The 27,915-nt window shown below is 38.8% G+C and overlaps 1 protein-coding gene across 2 annotated transcripts; it reads right to left on the minus strand.

Annotated features, from left to right (window-relative positions):
- Positions 1-249: 249 nt before the first annotated feature.
- On the minus strand, positions 250-27,495 carry gas2l1 (growth arrest-specific 2 like 1). 2 transcript variants are annotated; one of them, XM_026212570.1, is made up of 5 exons: positions 26,043-27,495; positions 11,416-11,523; positions 8,369-8,465; positions 7,376-7,685; positions 250-5,052 (listed from the first exon to the last, which is right to left on the minus strand). In XM_026212570.1, exons 1-5 carry the CDS (start codon positions 26,727-26,729, stop codon positions 3,030-3,032), a joined length of 3,225 nt encoding a protein of 1,074 aa, XP_026068355.1. In that variant the 5' UTR covers positions 26,730-27,495; the 3' UTR covers positions 250-3,029. The 2 variants fall into 2 exon arrangements, with proteins under 2 accessions (XP_026068355.1, XP_026068356.1); XM_026212571.1 differs by lacking the exon at positions 26,043-27,495 and adding an exon at positions 24,909-25,095.
- Between the last annotated feature and the right edge of the window lie 420 nt (positions 27,496-27,915).

Raw genomic sequence — 27,915 nt, forward strand, 5'->3', positions numbered from 1 at the left:
GACATTTCACGTAGTTTCAAGTTTACAAAATCATTTTTCAACTCATCTTGAATATACATTTTTCATATGCTACATGTTGCCAATTTTTGTCATTTCTTCTACTAAATTTTGAATGTTTCCTCAATTATTAATTATATATTACTAAATATTATAATTTACTATTAAATATTATATTATTATTATACAAACTATTATAATAGATCATTGTAGCCATCTTATGTTTATCTACCCAAGAAGAAATACAAAGCATTTCGTCCAAAACATTTTTATTATAAGTATTAAATTAACAGCAATTGGTTTTCAAGGAACAGTGGAATGTTGGTCTTGCAATATTGCTATTCAACACAGATAATTTCCACAATGTCAAGACCTCACATTTCATTGTCAACATTAAAGAAAGACAATCAGCCAAACAAACTGCAGAAATTAAATCAATAAACATTCAGATTTCAAATCATCCAACAGCCTTTTCATTTACTGAAACCAGAGCATGACATAGATTCAACATGCATTTTGTAGATCACATTTGAACATCATATTTGCATAATGCATATCAGACGGGTTCGCTCAAGTAAATTAAACACGTGAATCTGCACTCTTGTAGTATTGACGTCGATAATGAATAAAGAAAAACAGAACCCATCCATGCAATAAATTATTTTTTCTTCAAAATGCCTAAATGTGATTAGAAATAATGAATGTCATCACAGAAAATAAACATCTTTCTGTAATTTTTTTTTTTTGGACATCAGAAAATAATAAATACAACTGGTGCTCAAAATGAGTTACCTATACAAATGTATGGCAGTTAATAATAATATACTGTAAAGATTACTGAATTTGTAGTGTGTGTAAATGTGTGTTTGACTAAAGTGAGGCAAAGCAACCATTAATATCATTTGAAAGACCGCAGAGCTCTACTGTCCTTATTTATACCTATTTGAGAAATTTAACATTGTCCTAAAGTGTCACAACAGACGTTTAAATGGCAATGAACATAAAAGCAATGTGCAGTGATGCATTGTATTGCAGCTTTCATACAAGACATGTTGTGGAGTGTCAATGGCCATAACAGTAATATCATATGGTTGCAGTCCTTGAGGCAAAAAAATAACACTGAAATCCATTTCCATAAAATCTCCATCACTTTTTCTGACCCTTTTTGATTCACTAAAACAGCAAACATCGGAACACCTCTCAATAAAACACTTGTCCTCAAAACGCTCATAAATACACGGCAGTACTGTATAAAGCCTCCGAAGGAGAACATACCAAAGTAAACAATTCATCCTTTCATATAGAAACATACAACATTGTCCCTTTATGACAAAATATTTCACCCACAACCAATCAACAAGGCTTAACAGCTTACTCATTTAATATAAATAAACAATCCAATGCCAGTATGTGTGTAGTGTAATTTATAAGAGGAGTCAATGTTTTATTTTATGCAATGGTGCCTACCAGTACCAATTCAAGATTAGATGTGTTTGAAGGTTTAAAAAGCGCTATTTATAAGCACTCACTCAAGTCACACTTTCATATTATTCTTTCAAGTAACACAAACATCACCAGTAACAATCAGCTCAACTGTCCAAAAAAAAAAAACACCCCTTGGTGGCGCTATAAAGCTTTACGAAATGTTATGTCTGCCGATGATGATTGTGAAAAATATCACTACTTTGTAAGCAGTTTTGGACCCAGTATGGCTTTTCACAAAAAAGGGGTCTGATTTCCTGAATGATTACCATTTCTATTCATCGTTTGTAGTGATTTCCATATTCTGAAAACATCCTATTGATGTTTAATATGGCACTATCTTTAGTTATATGTCCTTCATTTCTCACTTGCAGATAAATCAAGCAATTTACTTTAAACAAAGGAGCGCTCATAAAGCAGGATATTGTTGTCACTGTGACCTTAAACGTGGGATTGTCTCACAGTTAACAATAGGCCAAAACACATAATCCATCCAGTATGACAAACATTCTCTAGCTCACACACTCAGACTTAACCACCCAGATACATACACACCATCTCTTCATCTCTACTTCACATACACAGCTTCTCATCCTTACTTTAAGGCAAGAAAATTTGTCAAGGCAACATTCAATAGCAACATTGCATAGCTAAGGCAGAATGACCATACTGAAATAAACAGAATACATGTTGTACATTAATATTAAAGTCAATTAATAATAATTATATTTACATTACACTACCACACATTTGAGCAAATGAACATATATTACCTATTAAACCTATGCATTAACTGTATTAGTTTGTACAGAACATAAACAAATGAAACGTTTGTCTGCCACGGTGATGTTGCACAGATCATGTGTAAAATATGAGAACCTATTCAGCAAGTTAATATGGGCTAAAACAACAGTATAACCACTTAAGTGTATTTCCAATTTGGATTCCACATGGAAGTATGGTCAAAACGTCATTTAGGCGTCTGTCGTAAAATTTGCCATAAAATAACACCGAAATGATTCCACCATCTTATTCTCCAGTATACAGTATACACTGTATATTACAATTCCCTGATTAAAATACGATTTTTACACTTCTTTCCACCAAATGAAAACTTAACCAGCTAAAATTTGTCCTCACGGAATAAAAACAGGGTCATGAGGACATTAATAAGAAGCATTAAAAACTACAGATCCCTAAAGGGAAATGCAATCATTTCCTTTCTCAAACAGAACAAATCTTAGGGAGAAATGACTCGAACTAAATTAAACATAGTTCAGATGGTGCATGTACAGTAGGTCTCAGATTTACTTTAGAACAGGCGTTGTTGGTCCAAGATGTCAAGAATAGTGTTGTATGTTCTTAGCCACTAGGACACATCTATGCCTCCAGTGAAATGACAGGAAGGATCCCAGCATCCTGCTACATGTTGTACACAACAGTCAGATGTGCATTGTCTCTTAGTCTTACAAATGTGCTTTTTTCCCTGCTCGAATCTGACTATAAAGCTGTATATGATGAGCAAAGGTCAGTTGCCTCATTATCATCCACTACATCCAGGCCTCATTGTCTAGGCTGGACTCTGAAGAATAGGCACACTCTCTAGAGCCCATAGCTGGGGAACGCTGCTGGGGTTGGATGAGGTCAGCAAAGGCCTGATGCAGAGCTTTGTGTGAGGGTTGGTGATTGTTTAAACGTGGAGACTGTGGTGGGGTCTGGAGGGGAGATGAATTGGCAGGAGACTGCTGACAATGATTCCTGTATCGTACAGGTGTAGGGATACGAGACGGGCTGTTCTCAGGTCTGTTGTCAGTGCGGGGTCTTATGCGCGGCCGCAGCTTGAGCTTGTAGATGGAGGGCACCCTCTCTGCCTTCTTTTGACCTTTCTTGGGACGGAGGATGACTGTGTCTTCTGTACCCCCATTGGCCAGCGGGAGAGGAGGAGTGCAGGAACCTTCGGATGGAGGTTCGCTCAGACTCAAGCACATGGAGGAGCTCTCACTGGAAGAGTCCTGGTAAGAACAGTCATCTAGAGGTGGAGGAGGGGAGGGAAATGACTCAGGAAGTTGCATGTCAGCATTGTCATATGGCAGGTTTGGGTGATGTTCTGTAATTTGTGGTACATCGCCCTCCACCCCAGCCCATTCCTCCAGGTCCTGCTGGCTCTCCATTGGCACCTCTGTCAGAGGAAGGCTCCCACTGATGTCTTTAGGAAGGCCTGACCTTGATAGGCCTGAATTTGAGGCCTCTCCTTCCTCAGTGGAGCTGGAGATGGCAGGGAGCTTACGAAGACCTCCTCCTTTGCCACCCCATCGCTCTCCCTCCAGGACCCGTCCATTGGGAAGACCTCCACGAATCTGGCTATGGAGAAGGGCGGGAGGGTCCTCGAGTGCACATGCGCGAGGATTCGTCCGTTTAGACTCTCGCAAATCAGGTAGGACTCCCACCTTACCTCCAACATTAAGAGATGACGATGAAGAGTTTGAAGAAGAGTAAGCCGAGTCTGTAACATTAGTGTCACAGGAAGAGTTTGGGAGCACTGCTAAACCTTGTTGGGAGACGGGGAGCTGTAGCGACCTCATTTCTCTTCCAGTGGACGCTTTACCCTGCACAGCCTTGGTTTGTTGCGTGTTGGCCAGGAGCTCGGCCTCAAAGCTGCGATATAAGTCTTGCTCCCTTTGAGGGTCCAGACTTGGCAGCAGGTGTAAACTAAAAATACCACTGTTCTCCTGGCTCTGCTGCTGCTGGTTGTGGGGAATTGCCCAACCTTTTTGGTCTCTCCCAGCGGATCGTGCAGTGTGTGCTGATCGAGGGGATCGTGGTGTGTGGTGATGACTCGATCGTGGAGAAGAATGCGGAGAGCGCCGGCCTGGCTGTGTGACCGGGGGAAGCAACTTTCGACTCCCAGTGGAAGGTGACCGAGGTACAGGGGGTCGTGGCGTTACCATCCCCTTTTTCGCAGGACTTCCGCTGGCACAGCTTTTCACAGGTGAGTTAGAGGCAGAGGAAGATGCTTGTCTCCTGGCCAAACTTCCACTTGTTCTTGAAGATGCTGCGGGCATGTGTTTGGGTCTCAGTTCCTCTCTCCGATCTACTGAAAGAGACTGAGGGTCTCTGTGGCGAGGTGAGGATCCAGGGCTCACTTCACCCAGCCGTGCTCTTGGAGTCTTGCCCTGGCTGAGGGAGCGTGGAGCCTGCAGCTTCCTTGGACCTTCGGGTCCCAGTGATCTGCCTCTTTCTGGGCGGGGTGTTCGATGTACCTCTGCCGGGCCCTGTGGTGGACTAGGTTTCAGGACTGAGGTGGACTGTGGTGCAGGGCGCTCTCTGGAAGCACTGCGGGCACGGGTCTGAGGGGTTCTCAGGGCTGGAATCTGTGCTCCTGCTCCAGAACGCTCAATAACGTGTTTCCCTTCCTTACGGTTCACCAGAAGAACCACCTCGTCTCCATGAGCATGCCGTGTACCCAGAGAGAAGCGTCCTCCTCCGGTGCTTCCTCCTCCACCTTTAGACGAGGTTGTGGAAGAGTCACTATCTCCTGATAGCCTGCGAGTCGGAAGAAGAGATTCCTTATTCCTGTGTGTAGGGGTAAAGAGAAGAAAGATTAACATAGATATTGGGATGTATGAGAACTAATTCTCAAATATGTTACTGTCTGATATTTTTGACATATTCAAAAATATGGGGTCAGTAAGATTTTTTTTATGTTTCTGAAATGTGTCTCTAATGGTCATCAAGGCTGCATTTATTTGATCAAAAACAGTAATAACGCAAAAACAATATTACCAGTTCAGATATTTGTTTTCTATATAATTTTTTACAATTTTAATTTATTCCTTTGATGGCACTGCTATCTTTAAAGAGGTCTTCAGCGTGACATAATCCTGAAACTAGAATTTGGTTTGGTGCCCAAACAACTAAATATTTATCTAAATATTTTTGTGAAAAGAGTTACAAACATTCTGATTCTTACATGAATATAACATTCAAAAAACAGCATTTATTTAAAATTATTTTTGGAGAACTAAAATCTTTAGTCATTTTTGATCAATTTAATACTTTGATTTTGATCAATTAAAAAATTAGAATTACTAATCGACATAATTTCCATTTTTCTCCATGATTTTATGTGATACTTTTCACTTTTGACAACATGGAGAATCTGTACCAAGCGTGCAGGGAACTGAATGCAAGGCTGTTTATTCATGAGCTATTTTCTGGGATTAAAGAAAGTCATCACATATGAATGTCGAGAGAGATTACTCATCCTTTGGCATTATCAAACACGTGCACACAGACACACTTTCTGTACACACCTTTTTGTAAACTTCTACTACTAAGTTCAGAATAAAACTGACAACTCTCTTTTCTTTGACCTTAAAGACTGGCTTGAGGAAAAACACAAAAGAATCACTGTTTTAAAATTATTTCTAAAAAGGTAGAATGTCTAGATCCTAAAATACACTTAAGAACAAGTGAAAGTGCTACCCTATTCTGCCCTCATTTGATTTTATTCAAATGCACTCTTATTTAGACAAGAAAGTGAAATACGCAAACCCCGAGAGTCCGGTTCTGTCATGTAAGATGCATAAACCATGTTCTGAGCAGTTTCTGCAGTGACAGACCTGGGGGTTGAGATTATCCTAATCTTCAGTAATCCAGTCTGCTTCACCTGCAGCTCTGGGAGTGCAAGTGTTAAAGTGTGTTGCTCTGACGCTTGGCCTGCATTATTAGTCAGCCTAAGGAAATTGAGGCACACAGCCAAGATAAACCAGCAAGCTGTTCATGGTCCAGTTATACAATGTCCTGGCTGCACACACTGACGTATGCCATCTGACTGAAATAATGAAGAACCTTTTAAATCTTCAGTATGTTTAGGATTTATTTATTTACCACTCTAAGTGTGCAGTTATGCATGACATGGAGTTTTTATAGTCATGTTTAAACATTCATTTTCAGGTTAAAAATAAAACTAAGAAAAAAATACAAATATGTATAGCTGTCCATTTGCTCTGGGAAAAAAAATGGTCTATCCAAAACATGTTATCACTTGCATAATTAGGCAGTGAGAACACTGTGATTGTCTCCTTATAAATGTGTAATTATTCCTTTCTAACACAAGGGGGAGTCACAAACTTGACAAGAAGAGGATAGATGTCAGGACAATGTCACCTGGGATTAGCTCAAATCTGCTTGCAATAATCTGTGTGTTTGTGTGTGTGTATTTGTTTTCGTGCATGTGCACGGTTGCTTTTAGATGCAGATCACTGTGAAGGTACAGTGCACAAGCAGAGGGCTATAATTTGTTTTGAGTTAACTAGGTCAGTGTGAGCAAATGGCAGACACCCTGAGGGATCTACACAGACAAAACAACTGTACAAACACATAATCATGCATGTGTCCCGGTCATAACGCTTCAAGCTTCCATTTTTCTTTTATGGATTGCATTCTTTCTATATCCATGCATGCATTTAGTGATTCTGTGATTTTTTTTTTCTCTCTCTCTCTCTTTATTACTATTCATATTTCTTTCTGTCTGGAGAAGGTATTAGCTTTTTCATGTCTTAGAAAAAAAAAATCTTATTAATAAAAATAATACATTATGAAATATACACTTTCTTAAAATGTATATTAACAAAATGTATGAATTGTTTTAGTTAGTGTTTACAAGAGCAGTCATGTTTACACTTCTTATATATCACAAGCCAATTTTCTCCTAAATAAGAATAAATAAGATAAAGAAACAAGATCTGAGACTTTCACATTCATTTTCTAGGTGTCTTTGACTCCTGTGTGATTTTGGGTACTTTTCTTTTTTAGGTACTTTCCAAAGAGCTGTAAACATGCACATATGCATACACACACACACTGCTTAACACCCAAACACACATGCACTGACCTGAGAGGATTAAAGTGGCGTGGTTCTGATCTGTCTCGTGGTGGTCGAGGCAGTAGTGCTGCGGGTCGCCCTGTGTTAGTCTCCATCTCCACAGGTACAGCTGCATGGTGCGACCTGCCAGGCCGTGATGGAGAGGACTGCACCGTGGCACCCAACGCAGGCTCCAAAGAGCGCCTGTCGGAGGTTTTGTAGGGTGCTATGCCCTCATTGCGCCAGTGAGGTCCTGGGCTTGTGGAGCGGGAGGAGTGAGCGCTGGAGCTCTTACTGTGAGGACCCTGGCCACTCGCTTTAGCTTGCTGATACCGGTGAGCTGTTGAGGTCAAAGGAAGGCATCATTCAGCTCTCTTAATATTCATAAGAAAGATGATGAACCTCAACAACATAAGTGTTTTTAAACCTAATACACATGTGAATGGGAAAAAAGTGGAAAAAAGGCCAGTTAATTTGTCTTGTACTGTACACTACTATTCAAGGTTATGGTTAAACATGTTTTTTTTGTTTTATTTTTATTAATACTTTTATTCTTAAGGATACATTACATGGCAGCAGTTATGGCTGTTGGCAGATTTGCCATCAAAGGAATAAAATAAATTTTAAAACATATTAAAGAGGAAAACAGTCATTTTAAATTGTAAAAGCATTTCACAATAGTACTGTTTTACTGTATTATCGATTAAATAAATCCAGCCATGGTCAGCAAATTAGTTTGAATATTTTTCAGTAAGTTGTATGGCAATATGTGGATTATATAAGAATATTAATAATATCAATTTTAATATATGATCTGAGTTAGTGTTTACCAATCTGTTGTAAAAGCCCAAAGACAGAATTACTCTAACCCTCATCAAACACAAAACACTAGAAACAAAAACTCGTGTAACTTGATTGAATGATACTGTGAGAAAGTAAATAATCAGGCGTGAGCAACACATGTAGTGTTGAAAAATTCCAGTTAGTCTCAGAAACAGGAAGTGGCACGAGAGGTGATCTCACCGAATGCGGCGCAGCGACAGGGATCGTGTTTGTCGAGGTAATGCTCAAGTGTGTCCCAACCTCCACCCACACGCACCATCACATGAGTCCGTAACACCTACATAGAGAGAGATGTTAACACCCACACACATACACACACATTAACATCAACCAACCAAAGTGAAACAATACAGCTGTAATACTCAGTAACAGATATCAAAATTGTGTTATAAACCTAACAAGCAGCTGAGTAAAGGATTAAAAAAAATCAAAAAATAATTTTCATGTTTGTAGCATTAGAAATGTAAACAGCTGGTTAAAAAATCCAGACGGAAGTGTGATTCAGTGGAAGATATCATACGTTTTGACAAATAAAAAAAGAGAGTACCGTAGTAAAAGATTGGGTGCAACAGGCTACACTTTAGAGATAGGCCTATAGTTTGTTGGGCCTACAATGAGTAGAGGTTAGATCTGCAAGTTTTTTTTGTGTATTTGTAAATGTGTCAAGCTGTGAAACAAATGAACAAAATAGATTTTTCTAAAGAAGAATTAAGCAATGCCTGCCATGCAGAAGAAGCAGTTCCTAAGGGTGATGCTAGTTTATGCCCATTGAGTTATGTGTGGTTTCTTACTGGCCAAAGACAAAAGAAGCCCATCCCCAAGTCTTCAATGCAAGTCTATGGCATTTTTTTGCACCATTTTATTGTTCACCAAGTAAAAATCATAAGCCTGATCACTCAGCAAAACTGTAAAGTATGTGTAAAGTACTTGGCACAGTCAGTAGGGTTTGTTTAAATCCCAAACGCTCAGTGTGGGCAACAATAATATATCTTTAAACGCCACTAACAATACAGGTGCAACTACATGACACTCAGCTGATTATTATAAGCTCAAGCCCTGGTGTCGTATAACTCTATATAACAGATCTGGCCCACAACACCTTTATTATCATGACAACACGCAATGACAGAGCTGGAGAGAGAAACATCACACACTCTATCAGCTGGTCTTCAGAGAGAGGGAATGGAACAGATTTAGCATAGAAACTACTGTTTCTTAGCTTTTCTCTGATGAACAGAGAGACACGTAGGATAAGACACTACTATTGATTTCTTTTTCAGAAAATCACTCGGTCAGGAAAACACTCTCTTTCACATTTTCACTGCTGTTGCTTGCGTACTTCGAACCTGTTGCAACAAAGCTCTTTAGAGTTTTAGCATTGCTAAAGTCCATCTGCTGAGCACATGGTAAGGAATGATCATGTGACGAGTGTCTGTGTGCTGTTGCCATGAAAAGAGAGCACATCTGCTGGCTGGCACAGTGCCCGCCTGCACAAACTTACACAAGCCCTCATTTATACAGAAACAAGCTAATCCATACACTGAACTACATCTAGGGCTGTAATTCTCCTGCACAGTTCTCTGCTTGTTTTGACGTCTTTTCCACAAAGATGACAGGTAGCATCCCTACACAAAATAATGTACATTCTATTCATCCGCATTAGTAATCATAATTATAATACAAAGAGAAATAACTACAATAAACCGATAACAGAAACAGTTTATTTAAAAACTAATATTACATACCAGACTTCTTATAAAAATAAAAAAAAACTACTTTATTTACGCTGTGACTTTGAATCATCATCGTTTGTGACATGGTGGACACCCCATGTAGATATTTAGGAAAATGTAACTGCGGGTAGATGTGTTGTTACACTAGGCCTTAATAATTGACTTTTTTTGTACCGCTACTTTAGCCAATGGGAGTGCTGCAATCTTTGGCAGCCAAAATCATCTGCCCTTTAAAAAGCACTTGGGATTCATCACCATGGCAACAGGCGGAAACATGCTGAAACCGTAATTATAATAAACAGCAAACAAAGCGAATGTTCTTTTGTGCCAAGGTCTTCATTGGCAGGGATTTCAGCAATTTTCGAGAGGTTTTCTTTCAGTTTACTAACATCAAATTCAGCACTGAGCTTCTAAACAAGGTGATCATCCAGAAGATGACAGATGACGTTTTCTGTGCTTTTCACCTTCTGTCTTCTTCACAGATGTCAACACAGGGGAGCTGAGCCGGGTCATGTGAATGACCTCTGCTTCACCTCACGCTGTGCTGCTAGCATTCATTTGTGCTGAACAAGGATGATGGGTCTATGTATAATTATAATCTAAGTAAATAAAAGGGTTCAATCTAACAGCACCAGCTAAGTTGCAGACACACATCTTGCAAAAAAAAAAAAAAAGGTACACACACACAAACAGTACAAAAACGGAGCAGAGAATTAAATCGAGTTTAACTAATTCAGTTGAGGAAGATAAAATTCCATCTAAAACTCCTCTAGCTAAGAGTGAAAATCTGCAGACCCAACATTATATTAAAGAGACACAGATGCATGCATAAAGTGCATGTAAATACGCATATACCAACTAACACACATACTATCCAGAGAGCTTGGAAGAGAACAGGAAATGACACAAGTCTCTATTTCTGTCTGCAGTATGAATGGGTGTGGGTGCTTTTAGATGAAGTTGGATAACAGGCTAAGTCTTGAATAGGTCAGCCTGGCAACTGTGTAAACACCATTCAAACCTCGGGATGACTTATTATGGAGCTATAATTATTATAGTTTGACCTCTATTCTGGGAATTTTAAAGATTCCAATGATACAGCAGTGCAGGTTCAAAAAGTAAATAACAGAATCGATGGCTTGATGTCTGTGGGTGTGACAGCAGCATTTGTACAGAACTTTGTAATGAAAGAAAGTGAGGTGTATCATTCTGTGCCACTTGCGTCACCAAATGAAATAGCAAAAATAATAATGTTTTCAAACTGATTGGTATTGGTTGAGTCAACCTACGTTTAACATTTAACAGAATTTTTTATAATAATAAATAAATAAAAAATACACAGTTCAGCTCAGAATTTTTTCAGTCTATTTTAAAGAAAAAAAAGAGACAAACTTCAGCTTTAAGTAATAAGGAAAGAAAGAAAAAGACACTGGCTCAGTGTTTTGAGAGAATAGACAGGTGAAAGAGTAACTGGTGAGTCAATTAAAGATGTACCCTGATAAAGATGAGTGCGCTGGAGTCTCCGACTTTGTACTTCCCTTCTGAGACTTTGGTCATGGGGAACTGTGACGGACAGGAACACTGGCCCAGAATCTCCCGAACCTACAAAACACATTATAAAATCTTATCAAACAAATCGCATAAAGTGTGTAGACAATCATGGTTAAGCGTTTTATATCGAAACAAACAAACAAATGTTTAATCACATAACAAATAGAAAAAAAAGATGAATATAAATGCTGATAGATGCATTACAATGCAACATACATTCCGAAGCCAGGTCTATAGTATGAAGCTTGCAAATTGTAAATACAGGCCTGTATGAATCATAACTACTTTTGAACAACAGCTTACTTTCCATGTATTTTTATAGACAATATAGCTTTTTTTTATTATTACACCAACAAAAAAAGGACAAAAAATTAGCATGGTATTACTAAATGATTTTTGGGCACTGTAGCATGGTTCCTAAACAAAAATAGAAAAATACAATACAATACAAATACAAATGTCAAGTGTTGGTTTCGGTTTAGTTACTGTCTGTTCTCATTTGGTTAATTTCCAGTTCTCATCAGTTAATCTTCATTCATTAGTTTCCATCTGTGTTATATTAATCTTCTCGATTGCTCAGATTGACCTTCTTTTTAAGCCCTCAGTTTCTGTTTCTTTTTTTCTTGAATTAATGTTATTCAAATGGTACACGTGTTGAAGCTTATTAAAGGAATAATTTTTCTTCCTCTCTGTTGTGTGCCTTTCCTACAACCACTACCATCAGACAGAATCCAGGACGATTACAGAATGAAAACGACGACGGAGGACAAACTGTTTGCGCTGTGGCAGAGTGGTCGGAGATTGTAGAGATATGTGGAGGAATTCCTCACGCTTTCCAATGAAGTGAGCTGGCACGACTCTTCGTTTGGTGCGTGTTTCCAGCTGAGGTTGGACAAGGATATAATTCGCTGATTCGTGATCTTCCCACTTGTCCTTTTACCCTGTTTGAGTTGTTTAATCTTGTCCTTTATTTGAATAATTCCGACTTCGAGGTGGAAGAAGTCAATAATTAAGTCTTCTTGTCCAGCTCCCTCTGAACCCCCACATACCTTTTCACCGGCTCTGACCACCTGCCCAAACCGAGGCATCCCTAAATTCTCCTTAGCTCCTCCCTAGTCCTCAGCCCAGGATTGCTGGCCACTTAGTATAGATCACCAGCTGCTTGGAAATCAAGATGGCCGCCATGGGCTCAGCATTGTTGGACATGGCACTGTCGACAGACTACAAGGCTCCAATCCTCAACCCACAGCGGTCTCCAGAGCGGCCCCCAGAGCAGACTCCTCGAAAGCACCCCCCAAAGACCACTCCTCCAGATCGCCCCCCAGATTAGCTAGTTCTCCCCAAGAAGATTTTATAAGGGGGATGGGGAAGATAACTATGGCCAAGCCGGCTAAGGCCAGAGAGTATCCGCCATGGCCTCCAAGTCCCCTGATCTGCCATGGCAACCCGAAACTGCCTGCTCCGCCCTTGAGGCTCTCCTTGTCTATGCCCTGCCCTGTCTATCCTGTCGTGCACCAGCCTCCATGGCGCCTGCCCCCCATCCCCGATGTTGCTGTTATGGCACGGGTTGTGCCTTCCGGAAGGGGTTAACTTCCTGCTCTCATTAGTTAATCTTCATTCATTAGTTTCCACCTGTGTTATAGTAATCATTTCGTTTGCTCTTTAGTTTGACTTCCTTTTATAAGCCCTCAGTTTCTGTTTCTTCTTTGTCTTGAATTAATGTTATTTGAATGGTCTACATGTGTTTTAAGTTTATTAAACTCCTACTTCGTTTTGTCAAAAGACCGGTTACTTCAGTACCCAGTCAGTACAATTTTCTTTTTTTAAATGTTACAGTACCAGGGTTTTTTAAGTACTGGTGGTAACGAGTACCTTTATATGGAGTGCAGTGTTCTCATTTAACTTTGCTTCTGAACTTCACTTCAAAATACGAAAAATAAATAGATAAAAGAATCAATAAATATTTGTATTATATTTATGTACATATCTCCTCCACATAGGAGATGAGCTGAGATATATTCACAAACATGGAGTCATTCTTTAGTATTCAGCTGTTTTCTGGCAGATTATAAAAGTCATTTAGTCACACTCGGAGACAAACGTTCCACTGAATGTCCACCAGCACCTGAACAGAAGCAGTTTCCTGTGAGAAACACTGAGTCACATCCCCAACCTCGCTTCAAGGATGCTGGGAGCGTGTGTAAGCATGTGAACGGATAGAACATAACTAATATGCAATGCATCATGGGATGGCCTGTTATTGACTCCTGAGCTCCTAAGGTTGACTAACCGAAAGAGCCAGACCTTTCCAATTCCTGTCACACCTTAACTGAATCACTCCCTTTGGAAAACAAATAGTCTCTCTCTTTCTTCATCTATCTCTCACTCTCTCTAAAGCACAAATAGTGAAACAAAGAGCCATTCCCTAAAGTTGCGTCATATCCTGATGAGATCTGGGACTTGCCCAATGATTAACTCAAAGGCACATACCACGTACACATACAACATAATTATTGATGTGAAAGAGAGTGACGTAATGTAATGGAGGCATGCATGTGTTCTGATTTAGAGTGAAAAGTCCAGAAGGTCAATCAAGCAGCAATGTTATGAGTTAGCCATTTCAGAAAGGATGAATAAGACACAGACACTTATTAAATTCAGTGTTGTATTTCAGGCCAATATAAAAAGAAAAGGTTTCAAATTAATAATTAATACAAATCTGTTTTGCATATTATTTTTCAATGCAACATTATTTTATCATTTATATTATGTTATGCACATTTATATAGTATGCAGTATATTTTCTTTACCAGACTGTGCAGCTTTCTACAGTTAAAAGTGTGGGAAAGTTCGACTGTACACTTGGAGGCTCTGTGCTGTTCCATTGGACTGCTTGTGCAAACACATGGAAAACTCATCCTAATTTCCTACACAGACAAATTCAGTTGAGTTTTCACAGATGAAAGACAGCAGACTTCTGCTGGCATGATGGAGAAGATTTATTGCCACACACAGTCAGTGAGACTTGATTGACTGTAGTTAAATTTGTAGGCTCTAGAATTGCTATGACTATCTTTAATATTCCACATTATTGGCCTGTGTGGAAGATTAGAGGGTTAAAGCTGGAATATTCTATAATTAGACCCATCGTCGTGTCTTTTTAGGCAGCATGTGTCTGACAGTTACCACAGAAGCAGAATGAGCTGTAATACAGACTCACTCTCTCTGCTGTTCTCTCTGAAGTAAGAAGTGCTCTCTTGTTGTGTTTGCCTCTCTCGTGCTTCACTCTTTTTCTCTAGACATCTGTTCTGGAAAGTCTGTAAGCAGTGACCACCTTAAAGATTTCTGTGGTAATACACAACTGTTAGGTCTCCTCTCGTGATTTTTATGGGTTCTTTCCATTACATCATATCTATACCAGAAACAAATGAGGTGACAAAACCAAAATGCTTCCAGTCATCATCAACACTGCATACAAATGTTCTTATTCATTTTAAATGTGAAGAGGTTAGCCAATCATAACAGAGCACACTCACATATACTGTAACATTCTTAAAGCAAAAACAGACTATTGCAGTAAAACTTCACACAAGCAGTATTTGAGCAAACACATGTTGTACCTTCAAAAAACTAATCTGTTGTGTGTAAATGTGCAAGCTTTCTGAGGTTACCATGTTCAGTGTTTCTTTTAGAAGAGCTAGACATTTTTATATAGTTGTTAAAAGTCGGTCACTGAGTGAGTATTACTAGAAACACTGTAAAATTATAAATGGACTTCAAACATTATAAATGGACATCAGGGAAAACAATTAAATGCTAGAGAAGTTTGGAGTCTTTAAGCTAGATGCACTGTTTAAAGTCTCCATTCAATAGACTGAAGGAGAATCAAGTTTACACAGAGCTTTTCCATTCAGTCTAGCAGAACCAGAGAGACCGCCTGTAACGTTCTCACAGCATTTCTTTGTTGATTTTAACTGAGAAACCACCCTTGTCAAATGCAAGACATGGAGACGTTATTTAAATGCCGGTCTCCCCAGCAATGTCTACTGTCAGCAGCATATAATGTGTGCAAACAGAGCAGTCGGTGAGATGTAGCTGTGATAGACCCAACGCTGAGAATGGGAAAAAGCTGGTTCCGCACTGCTCTGGAAACAGTGATAAGAGACAACGTTCATATGACTGCAGTTATCAGAGCTCTCTCTGTTACGGATGCAGGCATCTCCTGGGAAAAACATACTGGCAGACAGAAAGAGATGAACACCTAATGGAGGAGGAGTGAGACGGCAGGAGAGGAAACGCCTGCTGGGAGTGTATAAATATGATAATGAACATGGCTGACGAAGTTGACATATTAACTTCTGCACCAAATTAAATGAACACTGTTAAAGTTATTCAGCATTTTGTTTTATATGCAAGTTAAAAGTGTTAAAAATTAAATCAATGGAAAATCGCCAGTGTACACAGTACTTTAAAATAAATACAAGGTAACTACATCAAATTACAGATCTAAAAAGTTTTAAAAAAGGTTTTGAATCATCGAATCATGAAGTGAATTTATTTCTGCTGACTGCAATTAAATAAAATAAAAGATTATATATATATATATATATATATATATATATATATATATATATATATATATATATATATTTATATTACTGAATTAATATCTTTCAATCCAATGTTGATGCTTTAATTTATAATGAAAAGCAATAGTTTTAAACTGCAAATATTTCCATTCACAAACAGTATGATTATTTACCGGAGTGACTAACACATTTTATAACTAAATTCACACTCATAAATTTTCAGGATCCACAACTTCTTATTGATAACCCTAATAATACACAAATTCTGAATGAAAACAACACTACAAAAAAGGGTGTTGTTTTTAAGAAAATGCACATGACCTCATCTGTATTGTGTTTTTGGTTCCCGAGTACTGTTATCTGTGCTGCTTTTTTTCCTGAGCGTATGTCTGGAGGGAAAACTCTGTTAATCACCCTGCTTCCTTTACCACCAACACAGCAGCACTAAGGGACTGTGAGAGCCAGCATCAAAGACACTGTGCTGGGCGAGGTCAGCCTGGAGATGCAGACGGGGAAATGGAGCATCTGAGAGATAGTGAGCTGTATCTGGGTCTCTGATAACTGCAGGCTACCTGATACACACTTTGACAGAGCTGACACAGAGAAGGTCAGATGGGCAAAAAGTGAAGTACCCTTCCGGATTAGATATAAAATGGCCGTGGGTGTGGATTGTTTTGGAATAGCTGATTCGTTTGCATGACTGAACGTCTTCAGTGTAAAAAGACATCCTCAAATGGTGAAAATAAAAATAGTGGTAGACTTGTATTACACTTACAAAAGCACGCAAATGAATGATCTTTTTCATGAAACAGTGATGACGGGCATCATTAACTGTAGTAGCTGTTATATTTTGGCAAAATATCTATGTGTTCAGGGCAGTTGTTTCTCAAAACGTCTCATATACTTAAACAGTATGGAGCTGTTTGAGTAAAGTCTGGAAAAAAAAAACTATACCTCGCAGAAAAACGTTTGTTGTTACAGTTTTTCAAGAATTTTGTTTTGCTAAGAAGTTTATATCTGATTCATTACACTAGAGGAGATAAAAACTGGGTGGGTTCCAACAGAAATATGATCATTCATGACCCTCTGCTTCAGTGCTTCAGTTGGTGTCTGGCGCAGAAGAAACATTTTTTTGCAATTCCAGTGGGGAAACCAGCATAAGATCAACATCACACACAAAAAAAACAAACAAACAATAAAATACAGATATCTGGGTCACTAACAGGTCTTACATATTCTAGACCAGTCTGGTTCCCAAACTTTTTGAAAGCATGGCACTACTTTGTTAAACTAAACGTACATGTACATACTTTATCATTTGATTTGCTCGAACCTAAACTTATAACTTCAAGAAATGGACTGCGCATTCTGAGATAGATGGGTATAATTTATGGATGTGATGGTGAGGAAAAGAGGGTGGTAGTTTCCACTTTTTTCCTCAATTTCCTTCTGTTTTAAATAGCTTGTAAAAGCGCCATGAATATTTGACTTTCATTATCAATTAGCGCCAAATCTGCATCAAGCAGTTGTTTGTTAGTTGGCGCTGTCACCTTGTTAGTAAACAGTACCTGTAGGGAAGTACGATTACGTTGTATACGATGTGTCTCTGCTGTTGGTTGTAATATTGGTTAAGAAAATCCACACTTCAAACTCTTGAGCAGCAACAACAGTACGACGTACTCCACTGTTGTGTGTTTGTTCACGCTTGCCTTTAAAATCATCACGTAATGTCGCAATATATAACATATACTACGCATCACATGACGTCACCGTTTTCAAAGATTCATATTTTGGGTGTTTACATGGAAATGATAATGGTGGCATTTTCAAAAACTTGCACAAGTTTTCAAAAATTTGAGTTTTTTAGTACCCAAACAACACTGTTGTGTACAAGCAAAATGCATAACAAGTTTCTCATTTTTGTTTGAAAAGGTTGTTTTGTAAACAACCCCTTAGATGAATGCCAGAAGTCAACAGGCTTTTCAAAATCCAAAATATTTTTCAAACAACATTTTTCTGCCATCGTCTTCTCTGTCTCTCTTCACTCTTCTTTGTCAGTTTCTCCTCACATGATAAATTAAATCTGATCTGTGATGCGACTCATTCGGCACGATGCACTGTGCAGCCACGTTCAGTGTTAATTTGAGTGAACTAAATGATTTTTATTATTATAAAAAATCTAAATGATGGTGGGGCGGTGCTGCGGTGGGCAAGTGACACAACCGGTGTTGAGGTTTCACACTGGTAAAACTGTTAACATCTTCTATAGCAGCAACGTGAATTTCATGTCCTGCCAATCCCTGCTTGAAATATTAAATTGTGCACACACCAGTACAAAGGGCAGAGCTGAACAGAGCGGACAGGGCGATTCTATCCTGAGATTGCCAGTGAATACATATTTAAACTTTAAATAAGTATGAAATATATCATATGGTTATTATATTATTATATGGTACAATAGTATTTTAGGTTGTTTAAATTTGAAAAAAGCTAAGATTCTGTGGCACCCGTAGCCGGCTGTCAAGGCACCCACTTTGGAAACCACTGTTCTGAGAGACTTCATAGTTTATTCAAAAATACAAATTATAAAATTAAATTCATTGGGGTCCAATTGAACCCCACTGATTTACATTGCATGTATAAACAGGAAATAACGAGACCTACTCTAAATTATCTTCTTTTGTTACTGAAAGAAGAAAAAAGTCAGAATGACTACAGAAAAAAGGATTTTGAACAAGGACATTTGTGACATTTACAGTGTCAGCAAGCAGAGATCTGTGATCGAGTGTGTATCGCAGTGCGCTTAGCCAGCATAATTGTACAGATAGAGAGGAAATATGTGGAGAATGCGCACAAGCATTCTCACAGATCTGTCATCTCTTGTCTGATTTGTAATTAAAATCCTTAATTAAAAGGACATTCCTTCTACCATCAAAAAAAAAAAAACACTTAAGATTTTCATACACACATGAACAGAGAGGCCTAACCAGACAAACCAGCTGCTTAGAATAATTGGATAAACTTAAGATTTAAACAAAACAAAACACTAAGGTACCATGACAGGATTGTTTCCTTATAGCCATTAAACACTGAAGGTTGTTTTCTCCAGTGCATTAAAGGCTTGTTGTGGCTCAAGGGCGAAGCAAAATATGTGTCTTGTCTAAAGAACTAAAGAATGAAAGCTCTCCTCACAAGCCTCAGCATAAGACTATCACACGCTTGTCCTTAGTTTGAGCCCTTATTATGACAGAACTGAAGTACGTTTAGTGAGATAAAATGAGCCATAACATCAGGTGACCTTATGGTGCTTATAAAACTTCACATGACCTGAATTGTACCTGGCATAAAATCTTTCTAGTGACAGTATATAACCCATGATACAGTCTTTCTCTCTCCGTTTTCCCACAATCTACCGCACAGATTATATAATCAATTTTCATATCTCAGCCATAATAACGTTTGGTCATAACAGGCCACAAAAGACAGAAACAAACAGAGGTTGTTAATTTATTTATACTTAATACTTAACTCAACTCTAGTGTCAATTGCAGTGGGAAATCAGTGGCAATGAAACCAAATACTTTTGCTTTAATTTAATCAAATCTAATTTGTTTATATGGACAATTCTTTGGAAATATGGAAAAAAACTAAAATAAAATATTGCTGTGAGCCATAAAATGTAATTCTAGGCAACACTGGAAAAACAAAAGAAACCACTGTGAATAATTTTCACAATTCAAAATTTGTAAGAATTTCTGATACTTTGACAGGCATCTCACACAATAAATATAAATGAAAGATTACAGATTACTTGCGTCAGTGCTTCCGATTCATTCAGCTCACTCAACTCAAAAAAATAAATAATTTTCTATTGACTGGTCTTATCACATATAATATTTTATTTTTCTATATTAAAATACATTTTATACAAAGAATGTATGCATTACCATTGTGCATGTTTAAAATATAACAATAGCTCATATTGCCAATTTTGCAGACGATTCAAACACATACTGTAATAGGAAAGGCATCCATGATGTGATTCTATCAGCCACCAAGAGAGTTAAGAAAGCCCTCAGCTTCCACACGCCAGAGCAGACACGGGTGCACACACATTCATCTCCACACGCTCAGTTACACATGAATGTATACACACATGCGTGCACACAAACACATGCTGAAAATACAACAGGTGCTGTATGAAATGACATACGGCTCAATCTGCCAGTTCTGTTAATAGAAGAGTACTGCAGCCCACCACAGAAAAATACATGACTTATCAGCGTAACCATAAAAAGAGAAAAGACTAGAGATGAGTTCATATGGGAAATACTCAGAGAAAGAGAGAGAGTGAGAGACATTCCCTCACAGTGAAGCCTCAGCTTGTGTGATTCTGACCCAGCACAAACCGCCATGACCTACTTTTCCTGTCTCTCTCTCTCTCTCTCGCTGTCTATCTCTCTGGTGTAAAATCCATCAGAGGTGGGTGCAGCAGTCTGTACAGTACAGGCACTTCTGGCAAACTGTGGCCTGCTCTTGTCTGAATACAACATGCTGTGAAGCATAAGGCAGGGTTATTATTGCAAGCTCAAACTAAGACGCAGAGTCAAGCTTGGTTTGATGGTGCAAGTAAGAAGGCTTGAGCAGGCTTTATTTTGCCAGAGCTCATTTTTTCCAATTAATACAATCACCTTAGATTTTCCTTAATTAAATTAACATCATTAATGCAAGAAAATGAAAACACATTAAGTCTACCAGTACAATTACGAATACTGATATAAGATATGAAACCGCAAGAAATGGTAGAAAATAGCAGAGGACTCTTCATTCTCTTACAAATGTACTTTTTGTGCAATGTGCAATCTTGTTTGCAATGACTATGATTTCTGTTTAAACACAGATAGTGTCTTTTCTTTCAGTTTATTATAGTTTGCTAACTGTAACTATTCAAAAGGAGACACGCACACACACACTCACACACACACACACACACACACACAAGGATGCATATTAAGTAAATGCTGTTTTTTTTTCACATGTTCTATTCATCCTAAGAAAAAAAAGTGTCTAGAAAAATATTTAACAACATATGTTTTTAACATTGACAATCCAAATAATACTGTACAAAAAAAAATACTGTTGTATTTTAAAATATGACTGTTTTTATTGTATTTTACAAGTGTAAATTATATCACAGTACAGTGTAGTTTCAACACATTAAAAAAATCTGAAAGCGGTTATAAAATTAAGCTAATTTGGAAATGCACAATGATGTCCTTGCCATGAGGTTCACTGAGCAACACATCACCCCAGCTGCCCTCACTCTTTCCGCTGCTCTCTTTATTCTCCATCCATCTTGTTCTCATTATTCTGTCCTCATCTCACCTCTGTTTCTTTCTCTGCTCTTATTTCTTCTCTCACCCCCACACATCTTTAATTTACGCTTTACTCAACTACATTTTTCCTGCTTTTTCCATTTCTTCAGCTGCAGAGCTTTCTGTTTTCCTCGACCCCACCTCTCTGTGATATCAGCCTCTCTCCCGCTATCATTGTCCTTCAATTCACCTCTACCTCACGGCTATCTCCCTCTCTCTTTCCCGGGCCTCATGTTCCCTTCAGCCTTTAGAGGATTGCAGATACCTCCATAAATCTCTCAATTTCGATCCATGAGCACATGAACACTGGGGCAGCATATGTGTGGTCAAAACCCTGCAAGCACTTTCAGCAAGATAAAGATCATTTTATAATTCCTGCAGAACATCATGTTACCACATAGTGACATCACGAAACCACATGATTTGAGCCTGGGTGTTTTCATGCCTGGATTATAATGAGAAGGGCAGCCATACTGCACTGCACCATCGAGCAGTGTATTCTTGGTCCGTTTCTCCTTAGCTCTGGGCAAAGACTGTGTGTGAGTGTGTGTACTGTACTCATGCATGTGCATGTCTGAGAAACAAAAAAGTGAGAGAATAACAGGACTGTGCATTATTGGAAAAAAAACATATGGCAGAATGTCAAGGCCTCAGGGTGTAGGGGGAGAAAGAGGAAAAGACAGTCTGTCAGATACAGTATAATGCCACTGATGTTGATCAAATTGTAGGGCATCATGTGCCTTGATGTCATTTCATCGGGTATTTCTGTCTGCTGTCTGTCTCTCTGTGTTTTTGAGAGCATTCGCATAAAATAAATACATAAAAATCAGTACACCCGTATTTTGTTCTCCAGTTTTCTTTGATTAAATCTACAGCAACATTTTGATTTGCTGAAGGCTGGAGCAATGGCTGCTGAAGATTCAGATCAAATCGAAAATATATAAAGAAAAAAAAACTAATAATTTTTTCTCAATTTGTTTATTTGTCGATTTATTTTTGATCAAATAAATGCAGCCTTAGTGAGCATAAGAGACTTTAACATCCTACAGAAGTGTATGTTATATTACACTTCTATTTAAAGCAGTCTGAGTAGCCAAGGGTTTGTGTAACTATATGACAAGTGATGTAATGAGACACTGCATCAACGACAGAAGTTACAAAACAAAAGACGAATGGGCTGAGAGAGCAGACAGAGCAAATCGGTCTCTCTCTCAACTTTGGGTTTGGTTCTACAATATTAGACTCACTATACAGAAACATTTTTTTGATTAGACATTTTTGCAGGAACAGGCTATACTAAATACTATTACACAGGGGGAAGCAGTGGCCCTGTCTCCCCCGCACTGTCCAACAGTGGAAAATTCGAGGGAAAGGTGCAGAGGAGTATTTGTCTCGGTGTTTCTGTAACTAAGAAAATCAAGAGGAACTATAGCTGTGTAATTCAAAGACACTCATACCTCTGAGACACTTCTGCTTTTCCTCATGCAGCATGAATGTATTTCAGAACGAGGATGTGTGAGGAACTAATGGACGGTGAGGACCTTTCATATTCCTCAGGGATGAATAGGATTACCAATACTAAATCCGGGCACATCCACAGGAGCCTTCGATCCTGTTTCCACGGAAATCTCTTTAAGAAATACAAGATCAAAGCAGAATAATCCTCATGGTCATCGTTTTACTTTACAATCATGAATCTTTCATTTGGACAGTGACTTCGATGTTTGTACGTATTACTAAAACCTAAAATAACCAACTGACCAAGCTAAGACCCTCAAACTAAATCCAAAACATAAAAATGTGTAGACTGGATTACACCACACTCACAAAACCAGTAAAAAATAAAATAAAATAAAAACTTTATACTCAAGGCAAAAATGATAGATTTACGGACCATAATGTGAGTTGACTGTGTTAGAGATCATTTTACTTTATCTGAACATTAAAATGACTTTTTCTGGTGTAATCTAATGTAGTCAAACAGATTTAGTTAAATAATATTATTAAAGGGATAGTTTGCCCAAAAATTAACGCATTAAAAAAATTATGAACATGCAAACAATTACATTTAACTGTGTTATTTAATATTAACTATAAGTAAGTGTTATATGATGTCAAAACATGAATACAGAATTAAATATCAAACACTTAGTATTTGATATTTAATAATGTATTCTCATTTTCACCCGTTTTTACATTTAGTTTCATTATATATATATATATATATATATATATATATATATATATATATATATATGTATATATATATATATATATATATATATATATATCCAATATGGACTGATATAAATAAAAGTTACAAATCAATTGCATCATCAGATATCCAAACACTACTGATATATTGAGCATCCCAACTTTTTAAGCTGACTTGACTTCAAATCCAGAAAGCACAAAAGCAATTGTGTTAATGATGAAAAGACAAAAAATAAAAGAAATGACAATCACACAGAACTTCCGTATTATCAAATTGCCTGAAACAATGAAACAACAAGCTTTATATAGAAAGAGGGGAAGTCTGAATGTATTTGTGTGGAAGTATAATTTACCCACAAACCAGTCATAAGTGGCTGCATGACATATTTCTAAAATATGGCAATACGGTTATGTCCAAACTTGTCTGTCAGAGAACAAAACCTGTTAGAAATCGCATAGTTACAGAGGGCAGTTCCTCTCACAGAGCATATATTAAAGCAGACAAGATGAGCAAGAGTGTACTCTGCTGAGTCCTTCGGGGCGATCTAATGTTTGGACTTGCTGGCTGTCACTGAATCCACCCTGTCTCTCGGTCTCTGCAGGACAAAACCAGCTGCTCTGTTCAGCAACATGGCTTGTGAGAGAAGTTGAGCAGCTGTGTTATATGATCCAGACAAGGTCAACCATACAAGAGGACAAATCAAAGTGTGTACTGTGCCAGATAAATCACTGCCCGTATGCTTTAACATTAGGCTTACATTCAGTAAAAAATGCTAACAACCTGTATGGGATGAGTTCCTGATGTAACAGCACCTGACGTTCACTGATTCTTCACCATGCTGATGCTAGCAGTTCCTACTCAGGGAAAAAGATGCTTACACGCTCACAAGGGCTCACTGCTGTTTCTATGATGGACCAACACTGGATTGAAAACTTAAATCTTTAATTGGGATGATGTTGTTGACCGTTTTTGTGGATTTAAGTGGTGAAACTGACATTGCTGATCAGAGCATGAATGAAGTGAAGAGAGGGACTTTTAGATGGAAATCACCACAGTGGCACACTAGAGCTTGCAAATTTCCCTCTGTTGTTCCCTAAACATTTTAATGTCAGAATAATTGGGTGAGAGCAGACTATCAGAAGCATTTTTCTGAAACAGCAATATTTGCGGCTGTGGCAAAGAAGCGAATAAATCAAATAAGAACGATGTGTTCATCAGTTACTCTGTATGTAAATATTCAGCTATCTCATAACTTACCAACACAGACCAGAATCCAATATCTCTGGTCCTTAGACAACAACCTTTCACCCTCAAGAACATGCATATGTGAGATATGGCACGGACGGTCAGCATTCCTCAGGACCAGGGTAAAAGAAAATGTGCAGACTCAGATGTCACACACCAATATAAATCACACACTTTCTGACCTTTCATCCAGCACCCACGCAAACACAATGATCCACTCACAAGACCAGATAGCATCAATCACTGAATCAGTGCGATGAAACGGGTTACAAAACCAAATAAATAAAAGCAATCCAATCAGCAGGGTCAGAGGTATGTTTGGATGAAACCTCCTACAAATGTTATTTTCACTCAATATTAGCTGACATCATGAGAAAATAATTACAAATGATAAATATTCAACAAATATGGCATTCACTTCAGTAAATTAATTTAGATGGTTCAATTCATGAATTTAGATCATTTTAAACTAATTTCTTAATTAGCCATGTGGAATTTGAAACATGGTTAATATTTATATTATCAATAAATTCATTAATATGCTTTAAAACTAATTTTCGTCATTAGTTATGAATGCTTTGATACATGGTTGTGACAAAAGAATTAAGTCACTTAAAACAACAAAATAATTTTTAAATGTTAAATAAGTGTCTAATTTATTTCTATATGACAAAGAAACTTGTCTATATGGGGAAGCCATTCGAATAAAAATAAAATTAAAATAAATAGTACTTTGGTGTTTATTGTGCCAGAAGAACATTCTAGCGATAACGCATAAATGTTGCTATTTTTATGTTAGGTGAAGCTATATTTTGTCCCATCTTTAATGTATTAGTTTACTGAGATGCTTTGGGTTGTTTTTCCAAGGCTGACATTTGAGATGTAGATTTGACTTGAATCCACTTATATCTACTGTATGCAGAAGTACTGAAAGCTTTGTTAACCTGTCATTTCTGGTCCATATAAACACAGTGCAACACAACAAACAACTGACACCAGAACTTCCCATGACACATTGGATCCATGTCTGGAGTTCTGACTTGTAGGATGTTTTAACTACTGAAATGCATCAAGTTCTGAATACCATCTAACCAGATTATTAATAACCCACCGGCCTGTCTGAGACCCTACACCTGTCACACTCACCAGCTCGTCCAGGTTGCGCATTTCCAGCAGAACCCTCTTCTGCTGCTGCTGCCAGCGGGCCAGCAGCTCTGGGTCGGGTTCACCGATGCTCTCCTTGCGGCTGTACGTCCTGCTCGGCGGGCTCTGCGACTCCCCCAGAGCCTCGGTCAGGTTCTCCTGGTCCCGTATCTCCTCCTCGATCTCCTCCTCGAGTTGAATCAACATGGGGGCCAGCATGCCAAATTTGGCCCCCCGGCGAGCCACCTCCAGCAGACACAGCACCAAGTTCTTCTCGTTGCACCTCTCCACCAGGTCGTTGGTCTCGAACATGAGCACATCTTTGATCCAGAGCTCCTGCCTGCACCAGCCGATGAAGTTGGACACGTTGTCTCTGGCCAAAAACGAGCCCGGAATGACGTTCCTCGACTGGAAGACCACGTCCTTGCTGGGTATCCGCAGCGCAAGCGCCGCATCTGGATACTTGGTCTTGAATTCGTGGGCGGCGCGGTTCACGTTGTTTGCATGCCGGCAGAGCGCGCAGCCGGTCGCCAGACCCTCCATAAAAGTGTCCGCCGAGATGTCCAGATCGTACAGCGTGTTCAGCCATTCAGCCAGATCCTCCTTCATGGCATACAGGTATTCCTCGCTGGATTTGAACGGCCTGATGCTTTTGGAGGCGGCGGATTGAATGTTGCTCTGATCAGCCATGTTACGGGAAAACGGGTATCAATCAAGGCACGAAATGACGCACGATTGTCTCGTACAGCGATCCTCCACAAACAGCGCTGGGAATGACATAACGACGCGCGGTAGGAGCTCCTAAAGCGGGCCGCTCTGACTCGCAGCGCCGCGGTACAGCTGTGGGATTCCGCGACGGATTCCGGATGTCTGTGAGATACCCGCCTCCTTCAATGACCACATAACGATTTCTCATCCCCCCTTAGGGAAAGTCCGGAGCGAAACAGAAACAGAACGATTATCAGAACATGACAGCTCGACGACATACCATCGCGCTCGACGCGCATGAGGAGCATCCACGTTGTCTAACAGCGCTCCGCAACGCCTCGTTTATTCATTCGTTCACTCAAAGGACGCATGTCCGATTGAGACAGGAAGGCAGTCCCGGTCTACTGGGGCACTTAATAATAATCGTCGGTTGGAAATGATGCGACCGTCCTATGCGCCGCCTCCTGCACAACGCGTCGAGCTGCAGTGGCTTAGACATCGAGTTACATCTCATTAGAGGATCAACTGCACCTTTATCCCTGCGCAGCCCCTTTATATCAGCTGCCCAGGCAGTTAACGACAGCCAAACCGTTCACATTTGCATCTGACATTCGCTTGATACCGATCATTTTTATTCAAATACAGTTACTGTTGTGCAGTCGAGCGAAAATAGAAACGAGGATGTTGCTTTTGCCTTATCGTATCTTCAATTTGCATGTTCGTTGGTGGGAACAGGGATCCTCTGATTGCTTCAGTTAGAAAAAAAAATCAGGTTTAATTAGTGCGACTTTGATCATGTAATATGTTTGCACGCGCTGACCGTCTGTTTAAATCAAACACTCAACTCAAATTAACTGATGTAATTAAACATACAACCTTGATGTGATAAGCAAATGTGGCAGGGCAATGTACAGTTACAGTCAGGCGACGCAAAGTTGAGGTAACTAGTCAGACGTGGAGGGTAACCTTAGGACTATGTGCCATGATGACCGATTAACTACGCTATCCCATTTATTTATACAACCTTAAAAATACAACCATAAATTAGGATTTATTTAGTTATTATAATTGTTATACATATTATGTTGTTTACATGACCTTAAAGCTTCCGCTAAAATAGGCCACCTACGTACAATATTATGTGATATATTTCTATCTGCAATTCAAA

The sequence above is a fragment of the Carassius auratus genome, chromosome 30, assembly GCF_003368295.1.
Source record: "Carassius auratus strain Wakin chromosome 30, ASM336829v1, whole genome shotgun sequence".
Classification (NCBI taxonomy): domain Eukaryota; kingdom Metazoa; phylum Chordata; class Actinopteri; order Cypriniformes; family Cyprinidae; genus Carassius; species Carassius auratus.

Bases quoted from the DNA above. Each gene is read 5' to 3' on its own strand.
- gas2l1 (XM_026212570.1), bottom strand. From the start codon at position 26,729: ATGGCTGATCAGAGCAACATTCAATCCGCCGCCTCCAAAAGCATCAGG. The intron at 8,466-11,415 runs GTACATCTTTAA...CTCTCTATGTAG, and splicing joins GCGCACTCATCTTTATCAGG to GTGTTACGGACTCATGTGAT. The intron at 7,686-8,368 runs GTGAGATCACCT...TGACCTCAACAG, and splicing joins CTGTCGCTGCGCCGCATTCG to CTCACCGGTATCAGCAAGCT.